This window comes from Kryptolebias marmoratus, linkage group LG19 (assembly GCF_001649575.2).
Source record: "Kryptolebias marmoratus isolate JLee-2015 linkage group LG19, ASM164957v2, whole genome shotgun sequence".
Lineage (NCBI taxonomy): Eukaryota > Metazoa > Chordata > Actinopteri > Cyprinodontiformes > Rivulidae > Kryptolebias > Kryptolebias marmoratus.
Genome location: NC_051448.1, coordinates 9,174,158 through 9,192,197, shown reverse-complemented (window position 1 = coordinate 9,192,197; position 18,040 = coordinate 9,174,158). Strand labels below are relative to the sequence as shown.

The window sequence follows — 18,040 nt, the reverse complement described above, 5'->3', positions numbered from 1 at the left end:
AGATTTTTCAGTTCATTGTGGCAATTTTAAGTTTTTGCAACTAAAATCCCAATGGTAAGATACAAAACATTGCAGTTTATCTCATAAAACTTCCCTGAGAGGAGATAAAAGATTTGTTTTCAGTTTTTATTGAACATAATGTGTTTGGTTTAAAATAGGAAAAGCACTTCAGACATTTGTACTTAAAGTTTGTGCTTCTACTCCTGAACCAGCACTACAATTAGCTGCACAGCAAAAACAGCCCAGGACCAAATGACAAAAACGAAAAATACAACTCTGATAGGGTCTAAAAGAAAACACAAACATTCCCGGGGGTCTGTTGAGTCACTACAGAGTGGACTTCAGATCAGAGCACCGGGTTTAAAGTATCTACTGCATCACAAGGAAATCATAAAGACAAACCAAATAAAAACCTCTTAGATGGAATAATTTAAGCCAAATTTTACAAAAAAATCTCTCAGTTAAGGAGGGAGTATTAGCAACAAAAGTTTATTTGCTTTGGAGATAATTGTTAATACCCAGGATTCACGCAATAGTGTTATTATTTATATGAACTGTAACTTCATAATGTGAGGCCTGCCCTCTACCTGCAGGATGTTGCACTGCTGGATGGTGGTGTGCTGCAGCTGGCTGGCCTCCTGCTGCAGAGTCTGAGCTGTGCGGCAGATCGGCACATTGGCCACTACCTCCTCTGGCAGCCGGAGGGCGCTCTGACACTGCTGTACTGCTGCCACCTGCTGTTTGAAGCTCTCCATCTCCACCAGCAGACGCTTATAGAGGAGCAAAGGTGAGATGTTAGTGAGCAGGACAAACTTATAAATATGCAGGGAGACAGGGTCTACGACTGCTGCAGATGGATTTGTTTGGAATACGTACCTGTCTCTGAGTGAGCTGCTCCCTGAGGCTGAGCTTGTTGAGATCAGGGGAAGCGAGAGCAACCTGGATCTGATCTACAACAGCATGTAGGCTCTTCACCTCAGCCTCGAGACGCAACACGTCCTAAAGGCAAATACAGATATAACAAATTCAAACAAACCATATAGAAGAGGAGGATCTTCTTTGGTAGATATTCCAGCCTGCAAAAGTAACTCTTCCTTTCAGTTTGAGATATAAAATTAAAATTCTCTTTTAAAACCACAGCTTCATTATTTCTCAGCGACTCAAATGCATTTTGTGGAACAAAAAACTAAATTACAAGTAGATGCTAATTACAGTTGGGTTCTACGGTCTAGATTGAGTCAAAAAACAAAACAATCACACAGACAAACAATGTTATTAACAAAAAATTAGCTGGTGATTATAATTTGGGTACCAGTTTATGATAATTAAATAAGCGTGACAGATTAATGCTGAAGAAGCTGAGATGGTGCATTCAATTATGATGGTGTAATACTCATATTGGCCACAGGGGGCACTGTTGACTTAAACCTAGAAGGTTTGGAACTGAATTATTTATATCTATAGGGTAAAACTAAGCACAACTTATTGGACATTTCACTGTAATTAAGACATTTTAGTAATAATTTCCAATCTAAAATTCTTAATTTTCTGTCACAAAAGTGATGTTTACTTTCGCTGCATCCTGCAGATTCTGGAGGCGGCTCTTGGCGGACTGCTGCAGCTCTTCGGTGCGCCTGCTGAGGTGCTTCACCTGCTGGCTCCATCCCTCTGTCTGCAACACATCCGCCAGCTGCCCCTCCCGCTCCCCCATGGCCTCCAAGTCACCATGGAGACCGCGGCACTCCCTCAGCAACGCCTGTCACCGTAAGACCATAAATTACAAGTCAAAGAGAGGAGGTTTTTCTGCAAGGCAATTATACTAATTAAGGTCAGCCAACACTGAAACGTTTCAACTGAAATCACAATCTAATTAGCTGCAAATATGAGCGGTATATTCAGATTTAATAGGGTAATTACAAAAGAATAGTATCAGTTTCTTGCAAACATGATATACAAAACTTTAGGACATTTAAAGCAATTCACACTCTCTAATTGCTCCAAAACTCACTTGATGTGCTCGAATTTGCTCCTGCAGCTGGGTTGCAGAGCTCCAGACGATATTACTGGCAATCAGAGCCTCAGCTTTTTCTATCCAGCTCAAAATAAAGGCCTTCATGCTCTGATATTCCTCCACCTGTCTTTCGGCCTGCTTAGTGTTGGAAAAAAAAGGCAAAATGAAAGAAAACAACTGCAACAACTGACAGGCAAGATATAAATGACCATATAATGTCCAGAAACATTTGCCACTATTGGACATTTTACATGAAATCGCTCACCTTCTTCAGCCTGCTGGCTTTTTCCTGAGCCTGCTGTGTGGTGTGGCGCTGCACTTCTGTCAGTTTCGCTACAGCATCTCCTAGCTGCTTACACAGCAGTGGGTTCTGCTCTCCAAACTCCTGAACAGAGACTCCCAGCTCTGCCAGAGAACTACCACAGGATTCACATTCTTCACAGAGAGCCTGGAGGAAACAAGAAGCCAAAAACAATGTGAGAGGGAGATTTGAGGCAGAAATAAGAAATGAAGATAAAGAGGGAGGTAAAACTAACATGAAAAACCTACAAATATGAAAGGGTAAAGATAGCAACTTGTGGCTTAATAAGTTAAGAGACAGACTATTTCTAGAGAAGGTTTAGATTCTTCTATGTTAAGATGCATAAAACAGAAATATATTCCTTTAACTTCATGACTTTTTGTCTACAGATGGTCAGGAGAATAAAAACTTAGGGAAACAAGATGAAGAACAGGAGGCAAGGGGGCTCAAACTCCCATTTGGAGTTCTCCTAATAAAAGTGGGTCAAGCTGAAGGCAGAAATCAGTTCATGCCATTCCAACTGTCACACACTCATTAACCCCAACACCTGCAGAACGAATAGCCAATTCAACCGGGGTTAATTGCTTGCTAATTAGTCACTCTGTCTGTTTTATTACTTTGGTCTCTTCTTTGGCCTCCTCCAGGTCAGCACCCTTGTCTTCCAGTTTTACAGCGATGGTCTTCAGCTTTGCTTCGATGTCCTGAAGTCTGAAGCTAAAGTCCTCTTTCACGTCCCTGGTCTGCTGGACTTCCCTTTCCCTTGCTTGTACCTAAAGCAGATAAATTTTAACATTTATTGACAGTAGCAGAGGAAGCCCTGGCAAAACTAAGAGGAGAAAATTTGCTTTGACGAGAAGAAAGGGAGCTAAACGACGACATTACCTGGTCTTCAGCAGATCCCAGAGCCAGAGCCACCTCAGCTAACTGCATGCTGAGCTCAGAGGGGAGACCAGCTTGAAGGTCCTGGTACTTGGACTGCTGGAGCTCCGTCATGCGCTCCACACTCTGACGTCTGCTGATGACCTCACCGTGAGCCATCTGCAACACCAACAAGATCACATGCAGAACAGAAGATCCCTTTGAGTTCTACATGGTGTTACGTTGTATTTAGGTGTGTGCACGCATGATGTGGCGTACCTCGAGCTCGTGCAGCAGGGAATCCAGGTCTGCAGTCGGACTCAGCAATAAGCCACGTGTGTCTTGGATCCAGCCTTTCACTAATCCCAGTTCTTTCTCAACCTCCTCCCTTTCCCTCAGCTCCTGCTGTACCTGAGCCCTGCTGGAACGCACCTGCAGCAACAGGCTAAACACACAAGAACTGGTTTAAATAAAGAAAATAAATCATTTAAAGTCCACTAAAAATTCTGCATCCTGATTTGGATGTTTTTATATATTTTTTTGTTTTAGGTTTTTAGTCATGACAATATTTTTATTGCACTGAAGCACTAAATGAGGAGTTTTATTGTCAAAACTTGGAAATTTAAAGTTTAGACTGACAGCTTTAAAAAATGAACAAGGTTTATGATGACCAGGGTTAACAAGCTCTAGACTGAATTGGACTGTATATAATTATATCCCTTTTTCATAAAGGGCCCAGAGATGACTTTTGTTGTGAACTGGCACTATAAAAGGAGACTGAACTGAACAAAAACTATTTCCGTCACCTGTCATATTGTTCCTGCATGCTTCTGATCTCCTGCAGACACGTCGTCTCTTCATGTCCATTCTCCGTCTTCTTCTCCATCACCACCTCCTTCTCGTCCTCTCCTCTAAGACAGCGAGTCTGCTGCCCCAGCAGGGCCAGTATGGACTGCTCCTTCTCCACCTCCTGGCTGAAGGAGTCGTGGTACTCCAGCAGGCTCTGGAGCGCCGCCCTGGTGGCTGCTTTCTCTACCGTACTGTCTGGAACACGACCGTGGAGGTCTTTGGACACAGAACGAACCTTCTCCATCTAGAAGCCAGAAATGTAAGCATGACAGTTCAGTATATTGTTGCTTAAAATGTTATTAAATTATTTATAAATGGGAGGAAAAGTTGACTATTACTTCTTTAGGCTTGTTCACCTGACCTGATAAAGTAGCTATACTCCAGCATCTTCATTTGATTAAGAGGTGTTTTCAAATGAATAAGGAAAAAATATTTTATGGAAACATTTTTTTGAGAGTTTGGGAACATATAAGAAATATTTAGTTTAGGTTTTCAGGAGAAAGATTTGGGATCATCAATATAAAACAATAAAAGAGTACAAAAAATAACCTTTTGACTTGCAAAACACTGACCAATTTGAATAATTATCTTTCAGTAGGACATCTTACATGATTTGTGAAAGTTTCAAAAAAAGGGATAGCAGAGAATGACATCATGTCCCGTTTAGAGCCAAAGAAAAACAATGGACAGCAGGAATGTGCCACATACGAGGAAGTGGCTGTCCCCTTCAGTTTGACTCCATTTCCCTTTTAGAAGCGGGGCTTTATGGGAAATCTCGGCAGCAGACAGAGTCTAAGCGTGAATTAGGTCAAAAGGCGGGAAAACGCTTCATGCCACACTCTGTTTTGGCAGGAAAACACAGCTGGCCCGAAGCCTGGAGTTACATCACAGCGCAGCAACTGGTGTTCAGTTGTTACTGACCCAAATCTGCAGCTGCTGCAACAGTTTGTTACGATCATCATGACTACAAATACAGTACTGCGCAAAAGGCTCAAGTCATCCCTGATTTCGTTCTGTTTTGATTCTAAGCAGCCAGGGCTTTCTTGGAAAACTTTAAAGTGCTCTTGATCAGTATCTCCGGTTTCGAAAGTCTTTTAAACCACCGCCGTGCAAACATAATAGCATGATAATAGGGACATAATTGCACAGTCTGATCCAAGCAGTTGGAAAATTTGGGTTTCATTTTTTTTATATTTTTGGTGTTTCAGTGTTTATATGCCATCATTTTGGTATATTGCTGACAGGTGCTGGGAAAAAAAACCCACGTGATAACACTAAATCATGCACGGGCTGCAGCAGCAACCTGTCACTGAAGGAGTTTTACAAATTAAACCCTCCCATGGCCTTTGGGTCAAATTGACCCGAAGTTACAAGAGCTTCGCTACCTCTCTTCATCTCTCGCTCTCTTTTGAGGGCCTCAGGAGGGTTAAATAAAGTTAATATGGTTTAGATTTAATTGGTGGTTTGAAAAATAATCACATTTCTGGCTTAGATTGATCCAAACTATAAATCTTCACAGATCCATTCAATCAACTCGCATGCCAAGAACCATTCTTGTAAAACACAAAGATACAAATTTTCTGCGGTTTACCAAAAAAAATCAAACCCCTCCATTGCGCAAATTGATTTTTGTGCCACTAACAGAAGCAGAACCGGCAGAAGCCCACTCCCACACAGCAACAACATCCAAGATCACAGATTTATTTATTTATTTATTTTTTTTACCTTCTCGATGAAGTTCCTCCACTCCCTCGCAGTGTCCTCCAGTGCCCTCTCCTGGGCTCGGGCCACACCGCGGAGCCTCGTCCACCGTTGCCATAGTGACGATACGACGTGGCTGGTGAGAGCTTTGCCGGATTCAGAGATGATTTGATCCAACTCTGTTACGTTCTCTTTCAAAGCATTCAGAGGCAACTGCAGCATGTCGATCTGAGCCACCAGAGACTGCGAGCAAAAAGATAAAAATTAAAACGGGGGGGGGAGTTGTGGATTTATAATTCCTAGAAATATCTAATGATCTGTCGAAAAAGTTGCCCACCTTGTATCTTTGACACTTGTCCTCTGCCTTGTGGACACTGTTGGCTTTAGCGGTTGTAAACATGGCCATGCTGGTCTCTAAGTCATTCATGTGTTCAACCAGTGCCTCTTTTTCATACTGAAAGGACCTCCACAGAGCACCACACCTGAGAAAAAGACATTACAAAGAACTGCTGATTGATGTGACATAAAAAATAGAAACTAAACATTGGATTAAAAGTTCTATTTAACTTGTACACTTGATTCAAGGAGCTGAATGAGCACATACCTCTGCAGCATGTCTCTGTAAGCGTCCACTTGCTGTTTGAGTTCTGTCTTCATCGTCTGCATTGATTGAATCTTTTCGCTGAGGCCACTCATCACCGCTGCATCCATAAAATCAGCCAACAGACGCTCCAAAGTCTTTAGGTCCTCAGAACCTGCTGTGAAGTTCTTCTCCTGGGCTAAAACCTCCCCCAGGTCTTGCATACAGTCTGTGTGGTTCTCAGGGTCCACCCCCGAACCGGTCCCGTGGAGCAGATCTGCTACAGAGTCCAGCCATTTCTGCATGGACTGCAGAGATAAGTGTTGCCTCTGGACCAGAGCGAGAGCCTGATCTATTTCCAGCTGGAAAACAAAGAATGATTTAATTAACTTTAAATCTCTCCTTTTGTTTCACAAGACATTTATGACCAGGGTTAGATACAGTGTGTCAAAGGTTTACACCACAAGTTAAAAGTATATGATATTAAAGTTATAAATATGCCTTTATAGGTGGAGTTTATAGGTTTCTAGTTAAAATGTCAATACAAAGAAAAATGTCCATAGTAAAGAATAACAGAAATTATGTTAAACTTAATAAACCAGAATCAGTAATGTCATGATTAAAACTAATCCTCACGTCATAGTATTTAAATGGGACATAATATGAAAATATAACTATTACTGTAATTAAAAGCATGTTTGGGTGCCTAAAGATATTACTAATTCAAATAAACACACATACATATATAACATTTCATCTTAGAACCGTGTCAGTTTGTTTTAGGCCCCCTCGGTTTGACAATATTTCAGCTAAAAAATAATATTAACAAAAAAAAGCTAAAGGTTCAACTTAGCAAAGCAGAAGCTAAACCCTATAATCAGCAAAACAGAGATATAAGCTGAAACCAGCAAAACTGTAGCTAAATGCTAAAACTGGCAAAACAGCATCTAAAAGTTAAAACTACTAGAATAACAGCTTAAGGTGACACATAGAAATACAGTAGCCAAAAGCAAAAATTACTAAACTAAATGTAACATTCTGAATTGTGAATCAAACTCCTGATAAGAAAAGGAACATAATTCAGTTTATATTGGGAAATATTTCATAGACAGAAAGAAAAAACAGAGTAGCACATACAGTTACCTGTTTTGCACAAATTTCTCGTTGAACTTCAGCTCCCAGATTCTTCATTTCTTGCAGTTTCTCTTCTACGTGGGCAGGAACTGTTTCTTTTCTACTTTCATACTTTTGCTTCTCTTTGACACTCAAGCAATCCACCGCCTTCGATCTGCTTTTCACTTCCTCCTCCATGATTTTAAGTTTCCGCTTCCGCTCCTCGTGGATCCTCTCAGTTTTCACCTCTGAAAACAATAAAGGCTCCTTCAGTTTCTCCTCAAGAGTCTTCAACCAGTTCAACATGCTCTCAGCCTCTCTCATGAAATCTTCAGTCTCACTGACTCCCGTTTCACTTTTTCCTACAAAAGATTTAACGTCACGCTGCAGAGACTGCAACGACTCAAGGAGCAGCGTGGTTTCCTGAAAGGCAGCGGCGTCAAACTTCAGATTGAGATTTTTGGCCTCTTTGTAAGATTCCTCAACCTGAAATCTCACTCCTTCTAGACTTTGCAGCAGTGAATACAGATTAGTGATTTTATCTGAAGTCCTTAAATCTTTGTTTGATTTTACTTTGAGCAGCACCTCGTTGAAGGATTTTAAATTTGAGCGTAATTTGGATATCACCTCGTTATGTTCGGCTAGCTTTTCTAAGCAGTCTTTGAGATGTTTCATCTTTTGATCATTCCTCCTCTTCAGTGCGTTGTGGAGACCAACCAGCTGCTGTGTCTCCTCAGATCTGTATTGCTGACCCCTGATGAGAAACCCCTCATTTTTTCCATAAAGTTCCCTAACAGCAGGGCTGATGTGCACTAAACTTTCACCAATACTTCTATATTTATTCATTAAGCTAACAACGTCTTCCTCTCGTATACTGATAGTCTGCTTCTCAAGATTGTCAAACTGCTCCTGCAGTTCCTGCAGTGCGTTGTGAGTTATATCAAAGAAAGTGCTGAACTCTTTTCTCTCGAGGATTATCTGCTGGAGTCTGTCTTTTTTCTCTTTGGCTAGAGCGAGGATGGCGTTGTACTGCTGCGGCAGGGCGTTGAGCCGCTCATCCAGGTAGCAGTGGTCGATCTCGTTCAGAGTAGGGAGGATCTCCTGGCCGATTCTTTGGACAATAAGGAGGAGGTTCTCATATTCTGAAGCCTGTTCTAAGAGACTCTGAAAGTTAGACAGCTGTGTTTGCAAATCAGAGCACTCATCAACACTGCTGAAATTGATTTCCGGGAAGGTTATGGCATCTGCTCGTCTCAACCAGTGGCAGGTCTTGTCCAGGTCAACCTGAAAGTACTTCCTTGAGGTCAACGCTTTTTCTAAGCCTGCCAGTCGCTGGGTGGTTCTCTGGAGGGCGGTCTCAAAGGCCGCCTGAAGCTCCTCGAGTTTTGCCAGTGTTTCAGTTCTCTCTTTGTCGGTGGCGTCTCTTTCTAGCTCTCGTCCTTGTACCCAAAGTGATGCCAACTCTCTCTGGTAAGCTCGTAGTCCGCTCTGGACGCCCCGACACGCAGCGACCTGTTTGCTCAGGTCCTCAGGAAGAAGTGCAATGTGGTCATCTATCAAAGCCTTCCTCTCCTGCTGCTTTACCCAAGACAAGGCTCTTCCCAGGCCTTGAAGGAACTGTGTCCGCTCTGTGAAAGCCTGGATGGAAAAAAAAGAATTAAACCTCACTTAAGATTTGAAATACAAGGACAGAAGTTTCATAGGTAGCAGAGTGGAGTTTTTCACCAGAGAGTGGTACAGCTCCAACTTAGTAAAAGTTGGAAAGTTGTGTATGTAATGACTTGCAAATTTCAGAAACCCATATTTTATTCACAGTCGAAGATAGCAAACTTCTCAATTCTTTACACTAAAAAAAAATGTAGATTTTCTTTTTTGGAAATATAAGGTAATTCAGAATTTTATGGTAGTAACACATCTCAAAAAAGTGGAGGCAGGGCAACAAAAGGTTGTAAAAGTGGTACAAATAAACAGATGAAGGAGCATTTCGTAAATAATTAAGGTTAACAGTTCAGTAAGAAGAGGGCTGGGTGTAAAACAGCATTTTAGAGAGGTTGAATCTCTTAGAAGTAAAGATGTGCAAAGGTTCGACAGTCTTTAAAAAACTTTGTCTAAAAGTAGCTCATCTCTCTGATGGTACGGGGGTGCATTAGTGCCTCTGGCATGGGAAGCTTGCACATGTGGAAAGGCATCCTCAATTGAGAAAAGTATATCCAGGTTTTAGAACAACATATGGTTCTATCCAGCAAAGAAGTCCCAGAATCACTGAACAGCTAGAATGCTACATCAGACAAGAATGGGACAACATTCCCCTCAAAAACCTCCAGCAATTGGTCTCATCAGTTCCTTAACTTTTACAGACTGTCGTTAAATGAAGAGAGGATGTTTCACAGTGGTAAACATGGCTCTGTCCCAACTTTTTTTAAATCTGTTGCTACCATAAAATTTAAAATTACCTTATTTTTAAAATTCATACAATTACTTAGTTTTAACATTTGATATGTTCTGTTAAGAATGAAATGTATGAGATTCGCAAACAAATGCATTCTGTTTTTATTTACATTTTACACAACATATCAAAATTTTCAGAATTAGGGCTGTAAATCCTTTAGGGTATAATTAAAGCTTCCCTAGCATCTAATTCAAAGCTCCAGCTGTTTACCTTACTGAGGTACTTCCTCCTTTGAGCAGCTCGAGCCCCAAGAGCCTCCACCTCCATCTGGGCCTGTTCAACAAGCTCCTGCAAGCATCTCTTCTCACTGAGCCCGAGTCTGGAGGCCACAGTCTGGGCTTCGCTCACCGCCTGACCAAGCAGCTGCTGACGGGCCTCCAGTTCTACGCAAACGCTCAGATGGTCAAACAGGAAACTCTGAGCCAGATCTGGCGGCGGGCTGGTTCTCAGCGCAGAGGTGAGAGCAGGTCGCTGTTCCTCCACCCACTCTCTGGCATCTCTCAGCTGGGTCTCCACCCGAGCAAGATCTTCAAGTGTCTGAGCAGAATCCTGAATCTTCTGCAGAATGAGGGTTTCCAGCTGCGCCCAGCGCTGCTCCAGATGACCCACCTGGAGACAGACAAAACAGTGGTGCTACTAAACCTAATATCTTATCATATATGAAGCTGAATGATGGACATGAATGCTCTCACCTGTTGTTTGACCAGCTCCTTGTCTAGCAGGCTGAGTCGAGGCAGGATGGCTTGTCTCTGGTCCCTGAGGTCTTCTAGTGTTTCTCTCTGATCTTCTAGGTCACTGGCGAGCTTCCTCAGAGCCTCTAGATGCTCACTTGTACTCTCTGTGTCAGCTCTAGGTGCACACATGCATGAAAACATCAAGTCTATACAAACAGTTTGATACATATGAGTATGAATTTAATTGAAAATTAATGTAAAGGTTTCAAAGTAAGTCACAGTCTCAAATAAGACCTTGATACCTGGCGAGGTAGTCCCACTCCCTGGACACTTGGTGAAAGAGTTCTTCCACAGCAACTACACTCTCCTGGTACTCTCCACTTTGCTGCATGTCCTCCCCCCTCTGGGCTTCCAGTTCTTCAGCCCGCTGGCCCAGCTCCATCCAGCCTCTTTTCAGTCTCTTTATCTCCTCCAGGACAGGAGAGACCTGTCCATTCGTCAACCTGCTGATGGCTTCGTTTAAACGAGTTGCTTCAGTTTGTTTCTCCCTAATCTGCTGCAGAAACTCCTGCATGAAAGAAAGCAGATTATTCAGGACCAGTCTAAGTCTTTGTCTAGGAGGTGGTGTTTGAATTTTTCTTTTGGTGTTGCAATTATAAAGCAATTTTCTAAAATCTACCAAAAAGCACATTTTTAATGTGTTTAATGTGTTTTTTTATGTTATCATATGATATCATGAGCAACATATCATGGATGTGGATGAGGATTTCTGTCTTTGAATTAGCAGAGAACCACCTGAAACCTGAAACAGTGACATCTGCAAGAAGGGGCTTTACAGCTAATTTAAATGCACTGTGAAGAAAGAATGAAATGGGGAGCAAGCATTAGCTCAAGAAGCCGGTATAAATCAGCCAAAGGAGGTACTGTTTCTTGGAGAAATCTTTGAGAGAACATGCAATCTGCAGCCTTCATTTTGAGGACACACATCATCAGATACAACTAAAAACAGCTGGGTTTTTGCCTCTAAACTAGTAATAAAGACTGACCCAGTTCTACCCATTTACACAGGAGACACCGCAACAACTAGATGGCATGTTGGTCAACTTGTTAGCCTTTTTTCTTCTTATTTGTTTTCTCTTTTTTTCCCCATTTCTCTTAGCAACTCCTGCACTCAAGTCGTTCAAGGGATCAGCCAGCTGGCTCATCGTTCAGAGTTTTGCATTGACTCTCTGAGTCTGGGTCTTTCTCTCCTTTTTCTCATTGTAATGGATGAGAGTTGGCAAACCTTATCATTATTTCAGAGGAGTTTGAAATAAGCAGGGATTTAGGTGAAGCAATATGAGCATTTCACAGATCCCCATTCACCGATTAAGGAAGAAGAACCAGAGTCGTATTTTATGTCATTCTAAATCAGTTAAAAGGTTTATCTGTAGCCAAAACTCTGCAATATGCAACTTTCCGTGCAACAGATAAGGTTTGTTGTGATTATTGGTTTGCTGGATGGAAGATTTAAAGAAAAAATATTCATCAAACTCAAGCACACAGACCTGTGCCTTGTCCAGCTGGTTCTGTGCAATCTTAGGCTCCAGCTCTGCAGGTCTCCTGATCAGGTTCTGAAGCTGCTGTTCTGTCTCTCTCAGCTGGGTCTCTAGATCTGCCTTCTGCTCCTCGATGTCCCTCCAGCTGTCTGCTCCCTCTTCACAGAGAAGTATATGTTCCTCAATCTGAAAATTAATATACAAAAGGAATCACTTCAAAGCCAAGGTATCCGATTTCAAAAGCAAAACCAGCTGACACAGACACTGAAAAAGGTTTCTTATAAGTGAGCCGACCTGCAGTTTGATCTGCTGGATAGCTGCTGCAGCCGCCCTGACCCTCGGCTCAGCCAGGTCACAAGCTGAACACACGAGCTGGAGGTATGTGCTGGCCTGTTCCTGGAGAGCCCGCTCCTGCTTCACCTGTTTTATGAAGATTTTTATGATTCATTTTATTGCTTTTGCTGGCAAAACCGCTCAGTCTCTCTCCACCTTCATCTATATACATGCAATCATGCAATATAAGGTTATTAAACTGATCAAATTAGAGATTTGTGCATAATTACAGACAGGAAAAAAATGCCTGTTTAAACAAATGGAACTTACTAACAATAAAAAACACCAAGAAGGCAATGTTTTATTCACTGAGTAGGAAAATGCTTTCTGACCTGCTGCAGAGCTTCCTCAAGGCTGAGGGATGGTTCTGGATGAGGTTCCAGTTTTTCTGAAACAGAGTTTAGCCACGTTTGGCACTGCTGCAGTGCATCCTGGAGACTGACATGTCTCTGTAACTCATGATCCAGACTCTGATATACCTGTAAGGATATTTTAAAAAATCAGTTTAAAAGATTAATAATATCATGTTTTTATTCAGATTCTTAAGATACTGATACTGAGCTGTTTTTAGCCAAAAGTAACAAAATACAAACAAGGAACTCACAATGAATGAAACAAAAGAAGGGCACAGCACTACAACACAAACTAGCTTCATGTTTTTCAACTTCAGTAACACATGAAATGACAAAACCCCTATATAGCAGCCAGTTATGCAGTGTTGTTTTTAACAGGTGTTGAATGTGGAGGCGTCTATGCCCTCTATGGGAGAGTGAAACACCAACGTCTGATTGACAGTGTTAATTTGAGAGTCTGAAAGGAGGAGCTGGGGAGGGCGAATGCTGGCAAACAGCCTAGTGTATTTGGCAAAGACTCGAAGGCTGGCATGGTGGCAAGTGGCAGCCAGGCAGGATATTAGAGCTGTGTTGCGCTGGGACACAGTTGGCAGCCATTATAACACTGGAGGCGCGGCTGTAGAGAAGCCAGCAGCGTAGTGGTAAAAAGTGGCTGGATCAAACAACGCCAGATTGGATGTGCGCGTGATGGTGGTGGTGGAGTTGGTATCTAGGGATGTGAGCTATGATGACAGAGTGGAGATTGCCAAAATGACAGAGTGGGGCTGGATTAAAGGACTAGCCAGATCCACTGAATGGCAGCGTGTGATCATTTTTGGCTCAGGCGTGAAGAAATGGGGTTGACAAGGGATCTGTGGAGATTAATATGGAGAGATTGAGTTAGTGATGTTGGCTGTTGGGGTCTGAGTGCGGCTGCTGTTGAGCTCCACTTTGGCAAATATAATTGGTTGTGCCCTCTAAAGCGGCACTGAAGGGCTGTCTAAAGAGATGGGTTTAAGTGTCAGGATGAGTTAGGATTAAGTGGATACTTTGGCTGTTGGGACATCCGTCTGTCTCTGCATGCGTTTGTTTTCACACGTGTGTGGGCATCCAGTGCAACACATTTTATACCTCTTGCATTATAAATGTTAAGAAACCGTTTTACAACATTAGTACACGTTCCCATGACTCTCTCCTTCCTCCTCCTCCTACACATTCATCCATTTTCTTTTCCCATCCCCTCCTTACTCACCCTCTGCGCTGTGCTACAGATGGCAGAGTAGCTGTCTCTGATGCCTTGTTGGTGAGTCTGGACCTGCTGTCTCAGCCGGCTCTGCACGCGGTCACTGCAGCCTTGTACCAGGCGGTCTCCTTGCGCTTTCAGACCCGCCAAGCGATCCTCAAAGCCCGCAATCTCCTCCATGATGGCCTGTGGATGTTAAAGTGACAAAGGAGGGTCTTGTTAGAGGCAAACTCCAATAAAGAAAGGTGATAAAAGATGAGTCTGCACATGGCTCTGACAGAAGGTCAGAACAGACTGTAACTGCACAGTGAGATCCAAAGGGAATTGGACAAATGATAGGATGAAAGAAAACAGAGGAGAGAATAATTCTTAGAGAATGTTAGCCCTCAGCTTGTCTCCTGAATCTGTTATTTTTACAAAGCCAGTCAATAAAAAAATACAATCAAAGAAACAAATTGGTCAACAATCAGATAATACAGTACAACAATCATCATACAGATAAAGTTTGTAAAGTTTGGAACCAGAGTGAAGAGTCAAGGACATCTTTTACTAATTAGGGTCTATTACTCACACTGCATAGTTTGTCACAAGCATGGCAAACAGCAGCCAGAGTGAAATAATGCGATTTGTCACCTTGTGCCTGGCCAGCTGTTGAGTTGCTGCCTCCAGGCTGCTGCTCATGCTTGGATCAGGAGTCACCATCCTGCTGGACATCTGCAGCAGCCAGCGCTCCACTTCCTGGAGCTCGTTGTGGTAAGCTTCCTGTTCCTTCACCTGGCTTTCCAGATTCTCCACGTGAGCCTGGACGCCGAAAATCACACACAACCACACCATGCTGAGTACCAACAGTCAATGCAAGAAATCAAAATCACCACACTCCAAGTGGTCTTAATCTATGTACTACTTATAAAAAAAAAACACTGTTGCTTTTCCTCTCTGCACATCACAAGTGCTGAGGTAGTCCTCACCATTGCAGCATTGCAGAGTGCAGTGTAGTCCTTTTGCAGTCGGTGCATTTTGTCTCTAACAGAGGGGTAGTGGACTGAAGCCAGCAAAGTGTCTCCCTTCTCGATTACTGACCTGATGGATCCATCATGGGACTGAACCATCTGCAAAAGAGTCTGAAGACACAGACAGACTGATTTCTTTAGTACACTTCAAGGATATATTCTGAATCTAGCATACATAAACGAAGCAACAACCTGCTTCATATCTTCATGTCTTTATTACACGTGTTTAATTATTTACAATCCTAATATTGCAATCAATAATACTGAATTAACTTAAATTGTGTGACCGCTAACTTAGAATTAATACTATTATTTAGCGGTTTTTATTTTTCTGTACTTTTTTGCGATCTAACTTGTCTTTTAGCTAGCCTTTTGCTTCTTTTAGCTTCAGCTTTTTCAGCAAATTTCAAAAGTCATTCAGCACTCAGCGTTCACATTGCAAGTTCAATTTCTCTAGTTATATCATAATTTATTTATAACTGTACAGATCCCATCCATCCATCCATCCTACTTCAAAGGGCTCTAAGACACTACTAACCATTTTCTACACCAGTTTGCAACTTTGGGAATGATCAGCAGTTATTTTTTTAATATATTCATCTTCGAGTTACTGGAGTAAGACAGCCAAGGTCACTCGTGGCCTATTAGGATAATAATATTCAGCACCACCTCACACTTTAAAACCACCAAAGTGCAAAATTACTGACTCTGGCATTAATGCATTCATGCTCAGAATCTTTTTTTTTTTTTTTGCTGTACCTTATACTTAGCCAGCTGTGCTCTTCGTTGATACAGTTCAGCCTTAGGCTCCACTGGGGTGCTGAGCAAAGCTCTGGTCTCCACAAGCCACTGGACCTGAGCCTTGTACCGGTCCTGAAACTCCTTTGCTAGCAGTAACGTGCGCTCCAGGAAGCTGCGCTCCTGCCTGAGTCCTCCGGCGAGCTCCTCCAGCTGGGCAAGACGTGCCTCTACCTCTCCTCCTAAACTCTCAGCTCCAGCCTCGTCCAGGAAGCCCGCTGCCTGCTCTGCACGCTCCCTCAGCGATTTCAGGAAATTGTGACCGTGCTGAAGCTCAGACTGGAGAGACTGGTTTAAAAAGAGAGAAGAAATAGAACTCGTCAATTCTTAAATCACCTTCAAATAGGACATTTCACACAACGAAGTTTAAAAAAAAATAAATCTTTTTTCACTGCTTAATCAAAAATCACAACACACTGTCTCTTTGTCCTTCACCTCTAGTTCTGCCCAGCTACCAAAAGTAGGCTGGCAGGGCTTTTGAAAAGCTTTGAACCCATCAGGTAGACTGACACCTGCACGATGAAATGTGGAGAAGATTGGGAGTTCATGGTGAGGAAAAACCACGGTGAATAATATGAAAGGAGGACCCAATTATAAAGACCCTTAACAGGCAACAGTAGCTACGGGGGTTTCCAGGGCAACCACCACGCGCCACACACACATACACTGACCTCCACTCGATGGGATGCCGTCTACCTTTCATCATCGCCCTATTAATGCTTGAGCAGAGAAAGAAAGCTCCCACTCCAACAAGCCCAGATCTCAATCCACCTCTGTTAGCAACATAACAAGACCTGAGTGTGTTTGCACACGTCCATGTGTCCTCCTTAATGTGACGCTCCAAGCTTGATCATTATCGCCAATGTTCCTGGCCTGTGACTTTAATAAACTGGTTGATTCGGACCACATACAACTCTGCGTTTAAGTCTTCAGCAATTACAATTTGCAGTGGCCATAGATTTGGTTCCTTTTGTTTAACCATCTTCCATCGTGTCAAATTATCCCTTATTTCACACTTTACAGTTTACAGTTTTCTTCTGTGCACCTCCACTCTTCTAAACAACAAAAACATCCTTGAAATACTATATAATTCTGCATCAAAAGTATACTTTCATAATTACCTTTCATAACAAAATGATAATTCAGTGGATTTAGATTATATATGCTGCTTCTTTCTTCTGGTACTGTATAGTACAATATGGTAATAATTAGATGTGAGGACCCAGGAACAATGTGCCCTTTATGTTTCGACTGTCTTGTACCCCCAATTATCCGTGTCAAGTTCTTTATGCGATTGCTGTAGTGATGAGCTTGAGAGGTAATGAGTTTTATCTAGCATGAGTTTCTGGATTCCTTATTTCAGCTGCATCTTTTATAGCACTGACAGCCATCTTGAGCGTCATTTTTAAACACTGGGATAAAAATTAACGTAAGGTAACGTGTTGTGGCCAAAACAAGGCCCACTTTTCTGGAAAGAAAATAAGCGAACAGGAAAACCCAACTTGTCTATTACTCCGCAACGCTCATGAGGTGAGACACCACCGTTTGATGGTGAGAAGGCCGAAATCAATCAAGGACCAAGAATGATTATTGTCAGCCAAATATAAGTATACAGAGGGTTAAAACAGTGTTTCATCAATGTAAAAAGTAATACAAGACGAAGGACATAGAAAAGTAGGAAGGGTACCAATGGCAAGGAGATGTGAGAGAATTAGAGCTGCAGTATTTAAAAGATATTTAAATAGTTTGGATGATACAGTGCAGCTAGAGTGACCAGGATTAGACAGGTAGTGTAACAAGACACACTGTAAAGTGATTAAAATATTTTAAAGAGTACTGTAGTAGTGGTTACTGGAGATATTTATCTGCATTTCTGGGTTTTTGTGTCACGTGCAGGGCCATACGTAATTCAGGAGTCTGACTGCTTGAGGAAAGAACCTGTTGTGTTTGGTTGTAGTGGTTCTGATGCTTCTGAACCGTTTACCCGACACCAGGGGGGGAGAAGAGTTTGTGCGAGGGGTGGGTTGGGTCTCTTCAACAATAATATAGAACAGAGTAATGGCCGTAAGTTTGAGAAAATTGTTAAATTGTATCAGTATAACAGTTAAAGCAAAGCTCAGAGCGCTGGTTTGAAACCAGAAATATACAAAACAGTTTAACCTGTGGGTTGAACTGTCATTCGTTGCCTCATTGCATTAACTGTTGGAGCCTACTCTGTTTGTCTGTCAGCAAAATGTCACTGGACATAAA

The 18,040-nt window shown here is 42.2% G+C and overlaps 1 protein-coding gene across 10 annotated transcripts in view; it reads right to left on the bottom strand.

Annotated features, from left to right (window-relative positions):
- The window catches only part of syne1a (spectrin repeat containing, nuclear envelope 1a), a 117,905-nt gene that overhangs the window by 38,469 nt on the left and 61,396 nt on the right, over positions 1-18,040 (bottom strand). For 7 of the 10 annotated variants that reach the window (XM_017423251.3, XM_017423244.3, XM_017423249.3 and 4 more), the window contains 23 exons: positions 15,752-16,078; positions 14,951-15,103; positions 14,616-14,783; positions 13,992-14,168; positions 12,740-12,886; positions 12,369-12,494; positions 12,084-12,260; positions 10,839-11,104; positions 10,555-10,711; positions 10,073-10,471; positions 7,444-9,051; positions 6,325-6,662; positions 6,058-6,202; positions 5,745-5,963; positions 3,977-4,263; positions 3,450-3,615; positions 3,195-3,350; positions 2,930-3,082; positions 2,277-2,459; positions 2,009-2,149; positions 1,571-1,756; positions 877-999; positions 588-770 (listed from right to left, as the gene is read on the bottom strand). In XM_017423251.3, the coding sequence (XP_017278740.1) occupies positions 588-770; positions 877-999; positions 1,571-1,756; positions 2,009-2,149; positions 2,277-2,459; positions 2,930-3,082; positions 3,195-3,350; positions 3,450-3,615; positions 3,977-4,263; positions 5,745-5,963; positions 6,058-6,202; positions 6,325-6,662; positions 7,444-9,051; positions 10,073-10,471; positions 10,555-10,711; positions 10,839-11,104; positions 12,084-12,260; positions 12,369-12,494; positions 12,740-12,886; positions 13,992-14,168; positions 14,616-14,783; positions 14,951-15,103; positions 15,752-16,078 (5,985 nt within the window). The remainder of the gene's footprint in view (positions 1-587; positions 771-876; positions 1,000-1,570; positions 1,757-2,008; positions 2,150-2,276; positions 2,460-2,929; positions 3,083-3,194; positions 3,351-3,449; positions 3,616-3,976; positions 4,264-5,744; positions 5,964-6,057; positions 6,203-6,324; positions 6,663-7,443; positions 9,052-10,072; positions 10,472-10,554; positions 10,712-10,838; positions 11,105-12,083; positions 12,261-12,368; positions 12,495-12,739; positions 12,887-13,991; positions 14,169-14,615; positions 14,784-14,950; positions 15,104-15,751; positions 16,079-18,040) is intronic. The other 3 variants (XM_017423245.3, XM_017423257.3, XM_037981614.1) reach the window with 1 other exon arrangement.